At 38.6% G+C, this 13,934-nt stretch overlaps 1 protein-coding gene across 18 annotated transcripts in view; it reads left to right on the forward strand.

Moving 5' to 3' along the window:
- Window positions 1-13,934, forward strand: part of TTLL5 (tubulin tyrosine ligase like 5) — a 241,135-nt gene that overhangs the window by 927 nt on the left and 226,274 nt on the right. For 17 of the 18 annotated variants that reach the window (XR_013993323.1, XM_081048131.1, XM_081048142.1 and 14 more), the window contains exons 2-3: window positions 722-892; window positions 6,878-6,984. Coding sequence is in view for 16 of the 18 variants with exons in the window: in XM_081048131.1 (XP_080904257.1) it covers window positions 819-892; window positions 6,878-6,984 (181 nt within the window). In the remaining 2 variants the exon portion in view is untranslated. Of the gene's footprint in view, window positions 1-721; window positions 893-6,877; window positions 6,985-13,934 lie in introns of those variants that run through there. The other variant, XM_081048134.1, reaches the window with a different exon arrangement.

The following is a 13,934-nucleotide window of genomic DNA, read 5'->3' on the forward strand; positions in this document are numbered from 1 at the left end:
AAATACTTTCGTTTTCTTTATCTGTAATTTCTATTCCTTTCTCAAGCACAACGAACATATACTTTTTCTCTGCAAAAAGTTTTCAGTTAGAAATTGGAAATATCCTAATGTTAATGTCTATTTGAGATTCAGGTCACGGTTTGTGGCTTTTTGCAAGGGAGAGTAACTTTTGAGAGGGTTTAGAAGGACACCCCCCCCAACCCCAGCTATTTATGACCTTGATTCAGGAGAATATATTAATCTTTTGCTTCAGTGGTTGAATTTGTTTTAGTCGAAACATGAGGGCATTTAACTTGTGTGCTTGTCATGGAAGCTAAAGAAATATTTGCAAGGATCTTAAATCTTGAGTTTTTGCTTTTAACCCAGGTCACGTTTTTCTAGTAGCAAGGAATCTGTGTTTTAGGCGATCATCCACCTACCTTAAACTTTCCTAAAAGTTAAGTAAGTTTGTTCTTTTGGTGCATGTTAGATATAGTTTATAATAGAAAAATGAGAAACTTGAACTTAACAGTCTTCAGATACATAGAGGACAGACAATATGTTTAAAAAAGAATACTTGATTTTGGGGGCATTCGTGAGGCACTGGGATAGAAGGCAAGCTGCTAGAGGTTGGGCACCATTTAGGTAAAGATTCATTTTCATTTCTTGGAAGACCATCAGCAATAATCAACAAATAGACAACTTCATTGTGTGTGCGTCACATCATTTGGCTTTCTTACAGGAATCTGTGCCACCCAAATTGTTTGATCCAGTGAATCTGCAAGGAAAGGTCTCTGAGGCACCCCCATCTGCTGACTGCATGACAAACCCTAAAGGAAATGCCAGTCGTGATGGCCCGGGACCTGGAGGAAACAGCATCATCCTCAGAGGATGAGGAGGTGGTAAGCCAAGAGTAAGTAATAGAAAGCCTACTTTTGACCTTTGCTTCTAGGATGGAAAATAGTTCTCTTTACTGATATACTCTTTTACCCAATATCCTTCCTTTGGTATTGTTGGACTCTGGTTTTAGCCTTTATCCGTGATCTAATTGAAGGTCTTACCTGGACTCATGAATGAACATAGGCTCTTGATGTTGCAGGTGGAAGCTCTTAGTAAACTTATTTTTTTAAAGATTTTATTGCGGAAGGGAAACAGGACTTTCTTTTTTATTATTGAGGAACAGTGTGTACTTCTAGGACTTTTTTCCAAGTCAAGTTGTTGTCCTTTCAATCTTAGTTGTGGAGGGTGCAGTTCAGCTCTAAGTCCAGTTGCGCTTGCTAGTTGCCGGGGGTGCAGCCCACCATCCCTTGCGGGACTCGAGAAATTGAACTGGCAACCTTGTGGTCCTTGTGGTTGAGAGGACGCGCTCCAACCAACTGAGCCTTCTGGGAACTCAGCGGCAGCTCAGCTCAAGGTGCCATGTTCAATCTTAGTTGCAGGAGGCGCTGCCCACCATTCTTTGCAGGAGTCCAACCAGCAACCTGTGGTTGAGAGGACTCGCTCCAACCAACTGAGCCTTCCGGGAACTCAGAGGCAGCTCAGCTCAAGGTGCCATGTTCAATCTTTAGTTGCATCTTTAGTTGCAGGGGGAGCTGCCCACCATCCCTTGCGGGACTCGAGGAATTGAACTGGCAACCTTGTGGTTGAGAGCCCACTGGCCCATGTGGGAATCTAACCGGCAGCCTTCGGAGTTAGGAGCATGGAGCTCCAACCGCCTGAGCCACCGGGCCGGCCCCTCTTAGTAAATTCTTGAATGGAGCTCCTAATAGGAGATTTTGAAATTTTCAGATATTGAAGAAAGTAGGTCTCCAAACTCTGTGACATTGGTTATGTTACTTTCTCAAAGGCCTTTACAGTGATAGAATGATGATGATACAGGTAAGTCAGGTGACAGACAAAAGTAACTTTGGCAAGACGTCAGAATACTATAGCCTGCGCTGTGTCTATTAAACCACACTGTTTCCTGAGTTTTGTTTAGATTAGAGACAAGTTTCTTGATTGCTGGGTTCTCATAATAATAAAAATATAAATGCTAGTGAAGCATGCAGCTGCTATTATAGACGATGGTAAGGCTTTAGCTACTGTATCTCATTTAATCTGAAGATGTTGTTAGTCTCAATTAAACTCAGCCTCAAATACGCGTATATCAAAGTACTTCCTCAGGGACACATAGAAAGTAAGTGATGGATTGAGATTCATACCTAGTTTTATTGAATTTTGAAGCACTTTGCAATTTTGCCTCCTTTAACATTATTGTTTAACACAGAGAATGAAGAGAAAGACTGGCTTCAAGTGAAGATTAGTTTTTAAGATTTTCTGCTAGTCCCCTTGGGTATATGTGTGCTGTGTAACCTGAAAAATGGGGACAGTATCTCCTGGGCTGTTTTGTAGGGGTATAGGATCAAATAGAATAATGTATACGAACTTACTTTGTAAATTATAAAGTGCCATACAAATATAAGGCATTATTCTTACTGGCTTTAATATTGAATTTAAAGTGGACTTCTTATTATAAAAAGAAGATTACATTATTTATGTTGAAAAAATTATTGAAGCATTAATAAAGCTTTGGGGAAAGGTTTCTCATCACTTTTAGGTTATAGAAAATAATAGAGATTTAATATTATATTTGGGTCATTCTCATTCAGGATAATTAAGTGGATAATTCCCTCTGGCCACTTTGCCTTCTTGTGACTTTTTGCTTTCTGTGTGCTGCCTCTTACCCATTTCACAAAATTTTTAACTTCTGTTCCAAGCATTAGTTTTTCCAATATCATGATCATTCTTTTATTCCATAAATATCTCTCTTATTAGTGGGCTTAACAATTGGGCCTGATAAGTATTAGGTTGAACTGTGTGAAATTGCCATTTTGGTAGGTCAAAACAGTCAAATATTGACAATTTTAGTTGGTTCAACCTACTGTTATAGTAGGTACTCAATAAATACTTGCTGACTGAGTGATTGAATGAATAGGGACTTTATGCTTTAGATCACATTAGATCAGGCATTCTTATCTTTTTTAATGCTATGGATCTTTTGTCAATAATATTTTTAAGTGCTTAAAATAAAATACATATCATTACAAAGAATGCCAATTACATTGAAATACAGTTATCAAAATAAAAAAGACATGTTACAGTAACGTGCTTTCTTATTAATACATTAAATAACAAGATCATTCATATGAAACATGGTGAAGTTAAATTTTATTTTCTAAAGACAGCAGCATGAAGAATTTTTGCTTAGTTTGCATAAGCTCAGCACACTGTAGGGTGGTCTTTGAGGAACACTTACTTATAAGTGGGGAATGCTAGGAAACATCATAGATGTCTGGACCACTAATGTGAGATGTTACCATTTGGTAGCTGAATAATTGCTTGGGGGAGAGATGCCAAAACATTGTCCAGACTCATCCCACCAGATGAGGAAGATTGTGATCACAGGTGATCTAGTGACACGTTTAATAACTAACGTAACTGAGAAGTAGTGATAAATGTAAATGCTATTTTAAGATACTGGCATCAACTGTAAAATGGTATAAAAAGATCTAATTGCAGGTAGAGTCAATGGCACAGATAATGCTAATACGGCTGTGCTTTGCTGCCTATATTTGTAATGGACAAATGTTAAATATTTCTAGAAGTTAGTGAAAGTAAAGGTGTAATCCCCTTCCCTCTCCCCCAATCCAAATTCATAGACCTTTTGCTCTCCTTCCTTTCAAACTCCTGTCGATTTTTGATTGTTAATCTCGTTCCATCGGGTCGTCTTGTCTGTCGGACACTTGTTTTATACATTAGGAATCATTTTTTTTTTTAATTGGGGAATATTGGGGAACAGTGTGTTTTTTCAGGACCCATCAGCTCCAAGTCAAGTCGTTGTTTTCAATCTGGTTGTGGAGGGCACAGCTCACTGGCCCATGTGGGAATCGAACCAGTGACCTTAGTGTTGTGAACACCGCACTCTAACCAACTGAGCTAACAGGCCACTCCCTATACATTAGGAATCCTAAATCAATCTTGTTTACACTTGGAACAGTAGGTCTACATTTAAAAAGTTTTGGAAGTTAGAAGGCCTTAAATCATCCAAGGATGTTGATTCGATCCAAAGATATTCAGATCCTTGGGCTATATTAAAGTATCAGTGCCTTGCAACCCTGGAATTTAGGGCTAGAAACTGTCCAGACAGTACTTGTTTTGCATGGCATTATTTCAAATAGTAAATGCAAAAGGGGCTCTTTTTCTATGTTTTGCTCGGGGATCCCAAATGCAAATTTACATATAGATGTGGAAACTTTCATAAAAGGATTTGATATAAGGTTTCTTTTGTCACTTGAAAAAATAGTAACTTTAATTTCTATCATAAAAGCTGGCTTTGAAAAGATCATCAATATTTACATGGAAAAATAAAAGATTATCAACAAATAATTATACAGTGAGTGCCATAGGAGTTCTGAGAAAGAAAGCATCACTGTGAGCTGGGGGAGCTGGGGAAGGCTCCATGGAGCTGGTGAGACAAGCTGGGCTTTCGAGGGTGGGATTCAATGAACAGACAGAGGTGGGGAAGGCATTTCCAGCAGGGGCATTGGTCAGAATAAGGCATGGAAGTTTTGAATTATGAAGGCTGGATCCCAAGAGTGAATAATATATATTCCTCATGACATTGCTTCTCAAAAGCCAAAGTGTTCTTAGGTTTTTTCAATAAGATAAACCATAAATTGGGTCTACTTTGTTAATTAATCATTTAAATATTTTGTTCTTTCATGGCTCTAAAGCATATTTTCTTAATGTATACCAGTTTCTGGTATGAATGAAAATTTAAGGTCCCAATTTTCAGTTTTCTTATCATTTTGAATCTTCACTGTAGCACCATCTGGTGGGAGCATGATTTTAATGACAATTTAGCATCTGCCTTAAGTGTGTTTTAGTTGACCTTACTGAATTAATAATTTGTCTAATGTCTCTTCTCTTTTCGTAGGCTGTAAGTGAAAAGATTTCTCTGGCAGGAATTTGGCTTTCCACACATAGTCTAGTTAGGGCCTTGGCTCTTCCCAGTTGTGCGTGTTCCTGACTCTTGTGAGGCATTTTTACGTTATCTCTAAGTTAAGTGCTAAGGCGCAGTGGTGCCAGTTTGTAGCTAGTGCTTGATTGACGAGGAACTTTGGCTAATTTCCAAAGTTTCTGTCCAAGACTTTGTAGTTTAGGCTGCCTGTGTTTTCCCTCTATCCTCTGACTTAGAAATACAGTGGAAAAATTAAAGTTGGAAGAGATCACAGGAATTATCTGGCCCCATGCCCACATTTTACAGGTGTTTAAGATTAAAAAGCAGGCAACACACACACACACACACATCCTTCTTTCTAAAAAATGCACCCTATAAACACCATTTCTCAGAAGTGAGCACTGTCACCCAGGTCAAAGAGCCAGAACAATAAGTATCCACATTCCATTTCTAGAAAACAGGAAATGATCTAGGTATGGTGTTCTTTGCTTTCCTCACTAAAGGCTTTTGGCATCTCATTCCAAGTCTAAAGCCTGCCTTACTTACTTCTAAGGTCAGTAGCCTGGCAGCTGGTTCATTCAAAGTGTGGATCTTTTAAACTTGGGTTGGGAGAGTCTGCCTTGGCCTTGAGATTTGTGGTATGGCCTTTGTTAAGGGGTGTGGTCATATGAGTTTTTGGGAGCAGCCTGAATCATGGCTCAATGCATCTTATTCCATTTAAGAAACTGATTGGTTTGAGATCCCAAATAGTTGAGTTTAAGGTGTTCCATGTACAGAATAGCACTGAAATGTGATTAGGGTGATGGAAAGGTGGAAAGAACACAGACGCTGGGGTTCAGTAACTTCCCCTTACTCAACCAGCTGTATGACCTTGGCAAATTAATCCTCTCGGAGACACTTTCTTCAGTTCATAGTGTGGGCAAGAGGGTTAGGTGAGATAACATGTGAAAGCTCTTAGTTTAATTCCTGGTACATAGGAGGGACTCGGGTTATTTCCTTCCCTTTCTACCTCCCTTCATTAAGGAGGTTGAAGTTTCCTAATCTGTGAGTAAATATACATCTGACTAAGATTGATTAAACATAGATTTCCTGGGAAAGAGAGTAAAGTCAGAGGTCCTTTTCTGGAGGAAAATATCTACTGTTCCACTTAGTATAGGCTTTCTTTAAAATATGTGGTTTTAATTGGGGTACTAGTATTAATTTAGGGTTCCTAGCTCAGAATCTTAGGATGCGTAATTAATTGGCTTAAAGAGGGACTACAGGGTGTAAAAGGGGTATATAAATTATTGTGAATATATTAGTTAGGATTCTTTCTGTGTGCTGGGGACTGAAACATAATTGTCTTCAAAATAAAGAGAATTTATTCACTCGTGTTTAGGAAAGACTTGATTCTGCAATTCCAAGCGTACCACTCAAGATCTCATTTATCTCATTCTACCAGCCAGGCTTCCACTGACTTCCTCCAACAGCTCCAGGCTCTCCTGTCAAGGTCACAAAATGACTGAAGCACTTCCAGACCTCTCTCTTACACCATCAAGGGGAAGAGAGGCCATCTCTTCTATAGCTGCTAAAGAAGAGAAAGAAAGCATCGCTTTCTCAGAGGGTCTCACATCATGTCACCTGATCCTCACTGGCTCCAGTTAATTAATTGGCTGATGTGCTCGTACCCGAAGCAGCCAGTCTGACTGGGGGATGGAATGCCCTGTTGGGGTGCGTCCCTGAACCAGGGATGGAATTCATCCTACACCACATGGCTGAGAATGGGAGAAGGAAGGGTTTCCCATTGGACGTTTAGGATTCTTGTTTCAGGAGGAAAGTTGTTAAGCAGCCAATCACAGCGATTTGCTTCAGCAGTGAATGGTTTTGAGCTGTAAATAAAGCCCTCTGTTACGGTTGTAGGGATCATCCATGTATCATGTGGACTGGAGGCTGCAGGAGAATTCCAATTTTGGTCTTCCACGCTGAGGCAATTCTGACAAAGGACAACAATGTTCGAATAATTGGAGGTGAGTGTGACCTCCCCCACAGATGGCAGGGTTGGGGATGGCCCTGACAACCTGTCTTGCAGAAATTGATGTCACCTGTAGATCGGGAGATGGCCTAGGCCATGAGAAGAATCTATTGGTTTGTTATACTTGAAAGGATTGATTGTTTATGATTTCTTGGATTGTTTTCTGCATATTAAATTGTTTTTCCTTTTTGAATTTTTTCAGAATTACGTGTACATGTGTTTATTGTTATTTTTTTTATTGTGGTAAAATACACAAAACAAAATTTAGCATTTTAACCATTTTAGACTGTACAGTTCAGTGGCATTTAGTACCTTCACAATGTTGTGTAGCCATCACCATTATCTAGTTTCTGAACACCTTCATCATCCCAGAGGTAAACCCTGTACCCATTAAGTAGTCACTACCCAACCCCTGGCAATTCCTAATCTACTTTCTGTCTCTGTGGATTTACCTGTTCTGGATGTTTCATATAAATGGACTCATACAATATGTGGTTTTTTGTGTTTGCCTTCTTTCGCGTAGCATAATGTTTTAAGGGTCACCCACGTTGTAGCATGTATCAGTACTTCATTCCTTTTTATGGCTGAGTAATATTCCATTGTATAGATGTACCACAATTTATTTTCCATTCATCAGTTGATGAATGGTTGTTTCTACCTTTTGGTTATTGTAAATAGTGCTACTATGAACATTCATGTACAAGTTTTTGTTTGAACACCTGTTTTCAGTTCTTTTGGATATATACCTAAGAATGGAATTGCTAGGTCCTATGGTAATTCTGTTTAACTTATTAAGGCACTGCTAAAGTGTTTTCCACAGTGACCGTGCCATTTTATGTTACTACAAACAATTCATGAGCGTTCCAATTTCTGCACATCCTCACTAACACTTGTTGTTTTCTATTTTTTAGATTATAGCTATACTAGTGGGTGTGAAGTGGTACCTTATTGTGGTTTTGATTTGCATTTTCTTAATGACTAATTACTTTGAGCATCTTTTTGTGTACTTATTGGCCATTTGTGTATCTTCGTTGGAGACACATCTATTCAAGGCCTTTGCCTATTTTTTAATTGAGTTGTTTGTATTTTTGCTGTTGAGTTATAAGAGTTCTTTATACATTCTGGATACTAGACCCTTATCAGATACATGATTTACAAATATTTTTTTCCTGGTCTGTGGTTTGTCTTTTCACTCTATTAGTATTCTTTCATGAGCAAAAGGTTGTCATTTTGGAGATGTCTAGTGTATCTATTTTTTCTTTTGTTGCTCTTGCTTTTGGTGTCATATTTAAGAAACTGTTGCCTAATCCAAGGTCATAATCCCTATGCTTTCTTTTAAGAGTTTTATAGTTTAAGCTCTTATATTTAGAGCTAAATGGTCTTCATTTTTTTTATAGAGTGTGAGATAAGGGTTTATCCTCATTCTTTTGCATGTGGATATCTAGTTGTCCCAGTGAAATTAGTTGAAGAGACTATTCTTTCCCTGTTGAATAGTCTTGGTATTGTTGAAAATCAGTTGGCTGTAGGTGCGTGGTGTATTTCTGGACTTTTAATATTACATTGATCTGTATGTTTATCTTTCTTCCAGTACCATATTGTTTTGATTACTGTACATTTGTACTAAATTTTGAAATTGGGAAGTGTGAATTCTCTAACTTTGTTCTTCTTTTCCAAGATTTGTGTGTGTGTGGATGTGTGTGCGTGTGTGTGTGTGTATGTGTGTGTGTGTGTGTGTTTCTATTCAGGGTCCCTTGCAATCCCATATACATTTTAGGATCAGCTTTGATAAGGAGTGCATTGAATCTGTAAATTGCTTTTGGTAGTGTTGTCATCTTAATGTTAAGTCTTCTGGTCCATGAACAAGGAATGTCTTTCCATTTAGCTCTTCTTTAATTTCTTTCAACAGTGTTTTATATTTTTCAGTGTACAAGTCTTGTAGTTCCTTGATTATTAAATTTATTCCTAAATATTTTATTCTTAATTGATACTCTAAATGGAGTTTTTTTCTCATTTTAATTTTTGGGTTGTTCATTGCCAGTGTGTAGAAATACAGTTGATTTTTGCATATTGATCTCGTATCCTGAAACCTTGGTGAACTCATTTGTTAGCTCTAATAGTCTGTGTGTGTGTATTGTTGCCAGGGTGGGGGGTATTTTTTTTGGACAGTCTATACAAGATCACGTCATCTGCAAACAGGGATCATTTCTACTTCTTCCTTACTAACTTGGATGCCTTTTGTTTCTTTTCCTTACCTAATTACTCTGACTAGAACGTCCAGTACAGTGTTGAATAGAAGTGGCGAAAGTGGGCATCTTTGTCTTGTTCCTGATCTTAGGGGGAAAGCTTTCAGTCTTTCACCGTTCAGTACAATGTTAGCTGTGGTTGTTTCAAAATGCCTTTTATCATGTTGAGAAAGTCCCCCTCTATTCTTTTGTTGAGTGTTTTTGTCATGCAAAGGTGTTGGATTTTTTCTACATCAATTGAGATGATTCTGTGTTTTGTTTCCTTCATTGTATTAATGTGGTGTATTGCACTGATTGACTGTTGCATGTTGAACCACCCGGTGTGCCTGAGATAAATCCCACTTAGTCACGTGTATAATCCTTTTAATGTGCTACTGGATTTGGTTTGCTTGTGTTTTGTTGAGGATTTTTGCATTCATGTTTATAAGGGATATTGGTCTGTAGTTTTCTTGTGATGCCTTGTCTGGCTTTGGTGTCAAGATAATGCTGACCTCATAGAATGAGTTCCCTCGTCCTCTTTGGAAGGATTTAATTCTTTAAATGTTGGATAAAATTCACCAGTAAAGCCATCTTAACTCATGGTCAGTAAAATGGAGATAATACCTATTTTGCAGGCACTGTGAGAAGTCAGTGTTATCATTTAATGCTTGGCACATAGCACACCCTCAAAACTTACTCTGCTTGTTGAATAATATCTGCTCTGCTTTGAAATGACTTTAAGGTTTGTCCTTGCTCTGTAATAAGCCAGGAGTTCAAAAGATGGTGAGCATCTGCTTCTGAGATTTGAATCCTGCTCCCTCCCCAGGGGTCCATTGTGTTCTAATCCCCTCAGCAAGTTGCTAGGTTACCACTTAAAGGGACATGGTTCCTTTATATTCTCGAATCCTGAGCAACTGAAGATTTGCTAACATTTGCTGAGAAACTCCTAAATATGACTTGAGTCAAAACATCAACGGTGAACTTGAAAACAACAGAAGTAAATAACCCCCCCCCCCACACACACAAAACATACTACTTTTGGTGTGCTTGTCACATAAATTAATCTATGTATTCTATGGCCATAGGCAGACCCTTCTTTTTCTTTTAGAATACCTAACATTTGTTGGAAGTTGGTATCCACCAATGTTGTCATACCATTATTCATGCAATCACTTTTTTAGAACCTATAAGTCTTTTTTTTTTTTTTTCCTTTAGGCATTCCTGTGATTAAAGAAAAAGCCACTAAACTTATTTCTCAAACTCTGTTTTTGAATTTTCTGTATCTTCCCAATTCCTTGGGGTTTACTAACTTTTTTTTACCTTCCTCTATGTAAAGAACAATTCGAATGACTTTTGCTAGTTGCTCCCTCAGATTTCTGAATTTTTAAACACTCGATCTATTTTTTTCCTTTTTGCTCTCTTAAATAGCTGACATAGATCTGTTGAGATCATAATCCTGTGGTTAAATCCCCTTGAGAGGTGTATCTGGGGCATTCGTTTTCTTCTGTTAATCTCATATTAGATGTCAACCTTGTTTTTTCTGTTATCTAGTAAATGCTTCATTGAATTCACTGTTAATATTTTCGGTACAATATGGTTTCATATGCTTTGTTAAATATTCTAGGAATGTATTTTTTTTCACCATATTCTTGTTTTTTTCAAAATTGTGTGTACTTTGAACAAGTAAATGGGATTGCATTTTAGAGGCAACGGAGATGTTTTCAGTTTAAAGGAATCTTTTCCTAGAATGAAGTATCACTTTATAATTTGTTTCTGAATGTGTCAGTTTCATAAATTTGCATTTGTATAGACTAGCACTGCCCAATAGAAATAGGATGCGAGCTGTGTATGTAATTTTCCAGTGGCCTTATTTAAAAAAGTCGACAGAAATAGGGGAAATTAATTTTAACAATATATTTTATTTTATCCAAAATATCATTTCCACATTACTCAGTATAAAAAAAATCATTAAGATAGTTCACGTCCATTGTGTGTTTTATACTCACATCTCCATATGGGGTAAAATTTTCACTGGGAGTACTTAACCTGTATTTAGATTTCGTAAGTGTTATAGTTGAAAAAGTAAATTGACATGCTCAAGTTATTCTAAACAAGTTTTCCAATAATTGGATCGAGTATCAGTTTTTAAATTTCCATAATTAAATAAAATAAAAAATTCAGTTACTCTGTCACACTCGTCACATTTCAAGTGCTCAGTGACATGTGGCTAACGACTGCCATGTTCAGTAGCGCACTTGTAGTTTTCAGACTGTAAGGCAAGCCATACTATGTTGCCATTGAAGCGGTTATTCTTGTATTCTCAAAGTCAAAAACGTCCATTTTATCTTCATTCTGGTTTCCCATGCTATTTTTGACCAACCCCCTTAGGATACTTCACTATTCACTAGATGCTTCAGTGCTGACAGTCAGATTATTGGTTCCTTGTATTTTTTTGCTCTGCTGCAGTCAGTCCTGGAACTTGCGAGGGGTCCTAGCACATCCAGTTGCCTCCTGAGATGCATGTAGGTGGTTGGAGAAGAGGAAATTCTACAGCCTCATGGTGGAATTGACGCAGTGCGGGTTAGAGGCTCTGATATTGGATGTTTGGCGGTTTGCAGTTAGTCAAGAAAAACCATGCCCTACCTCCTGTTGTTATAGGAAGGAAACACGGGCAAGGTGGTTCTTTCTTGGGCAGATGGACAAATTCAGTTTACAGGTGCAAGTCTCCATTTGACTCTTGCCAAGGGAGAGAGAGCTTAGGGTTACCAGGTTTTTTCAAGAGAAGCCCAGAAATCTAGATTGTTCTATGAATTGTTCCGATTTTAAAAGGTTATATGAATTGTTCTGATTTTCTCAACTAATTCAATTTTATATTTAAAACACCACAAGGAATGAACAAACCATGTCTGTAGGGTGGATTTGGCCCTTAGGTTACCAATTGATGGCCTCTGGTCTAATATATACCGGTAATCAGCATCATTGGTGCTGGGCTGTTCAACACAGAACATGAATGTGCATTAAAATCCCAGTGGTCACAATTGCTGTTCATATATCATCCTACCCTGCCTTTTTTGCATTCCCCTTTTAAAACATGTTCAATGTATCTGAATTGGGTTATAGTTCGTAGGTTTGGAGTAGGAGTCAGTCACTGCTTACTACTGACATACGGTGAGAATCAGGTCTGCCACTGAGCGCAGTGATACTCACATTTTTCTTGTATATTAGAAGTAGGAGGAAGCATGTTAATAGCATTTTTATTTTTTTAATTTGCTATATAAAATATAATTTCCTATGTGTGCTACTATGTATTAATAGTTATTTTACTATGTATTTACTCTTTTACTACATAATGTTTTTTTGTTATGTATCAACTACTATTCTATCAACCCCATTTTGCAGGTGAGGAAATTGAGCATAGAAAAATGAAGTAACTCATTCAAGATGACAGCCAGGTGGTAGTAGAACCAGAATTTGAACCATGTTTGGTGCCTGAGACGTACTCGTTCTCTTATTTCCCCGTCTCCCCCAGTCCTGTGTAATCAATCATTCTTTATTTTTCTGCACACCTTACGGATGACCTCCTCTGTAGCCTGTACTGCGAGGCGAGTAGTGCAGACGGGCACAGAGGCAGGCACAGTCGATGATGTTTTAGCTGTTGGCAAAAATGGAGATGTTGCGATCACAGCTATCACAATGAAAAGACCTGATTTTATTTCATTTGTCCAAGTTTTAAGAATACAACAGTGAACATGTGTATACTCTTTCCTACATTCATCAATTATTAACATCTTGCCATATTTGCTTCTCTCTCTCACCAGCATTTGCGAACTAGTTCAAATGCTTTATGCCTAAAGACTTTATTCAGCATGTATCTCATAAGGAAAAGGGCAACATGCCGTCCTTTAAAAAAACGGTTCTGTGGAATTCTTAGTAACTTTTCAAGCAATTTGTAGTCATGCATAGAAATAGGTTGACTTGAATGAGCCAGAGTAATTGTTAGTCTTCCAGGTACGTAGACATCTCACATGACGGCACACTTGCCTCTCAGACAGGGCTCCCAAGCACAGAATGCTTCCAGGGGCCAGGCAGGAAATGTGAGTGAGAGCAGCCGGCCTGGTGGGGACTGTGCCGAACTGGGCGGGCCTGTCCTGGAGGAAGGACCTGCACTGCTTCAGGTGACTCTTGCCACGCCACATGGAGAGAGAGCCCAGGGTTTTCCAGAGAAGCCCAGGAATCAAGATTTTTTACATGAATTCCTCCAACTTCAAAAAGTTAGCAATAAATTCAACTTTTAAAAAAATTGGTGAATATTGGGGAACAGTGTGTTTTTCCAGGACCCATCAGCTTCAAGTCAAGTCGCTGTTTTCAGTCTAGTTGTGGAGGGCACAGCTCCCTGGCCCATGTGGGGATCGAACCGGCGACCTGGGTGTTACGAGCAGTGCGCTCTAACCACCTGAGCCAACCGGCTGCCCCTCCATTTTATTTTTAAAGTGCACTGTGGAATGAACAGACCATGTCCGCGTACTGGTTTTGGTCCGCAGGTCGCCAGTTTATCACCGCTGGTCTGAGACACCTGTAACCAGCAGTATTGCCACGGAGGGCCCTCTGGAGCAGGGTTCTTAGTCTTTTCGGTGCAGTGGACCCTGTTGGCAGTGGGGAGATGCCTGTGGGTCTCTTTTTGGAATAATGTTTCTTAAGTGTATAAAAAAATTTACATATGACT

This window comes from Rhinolophus hipposideros (genome assembly GCF_964194185.1).
Source record: "Rhinolophus hipposideros genome assembly, chromosome: 5".
Classification (NCBI taxonomy): Eukaryota; Metazoa; Chordata; class Mammalia; order Chiroptera; family Rhinolophidae; genus Rhinolophus; species Rhinolophus hipposideros.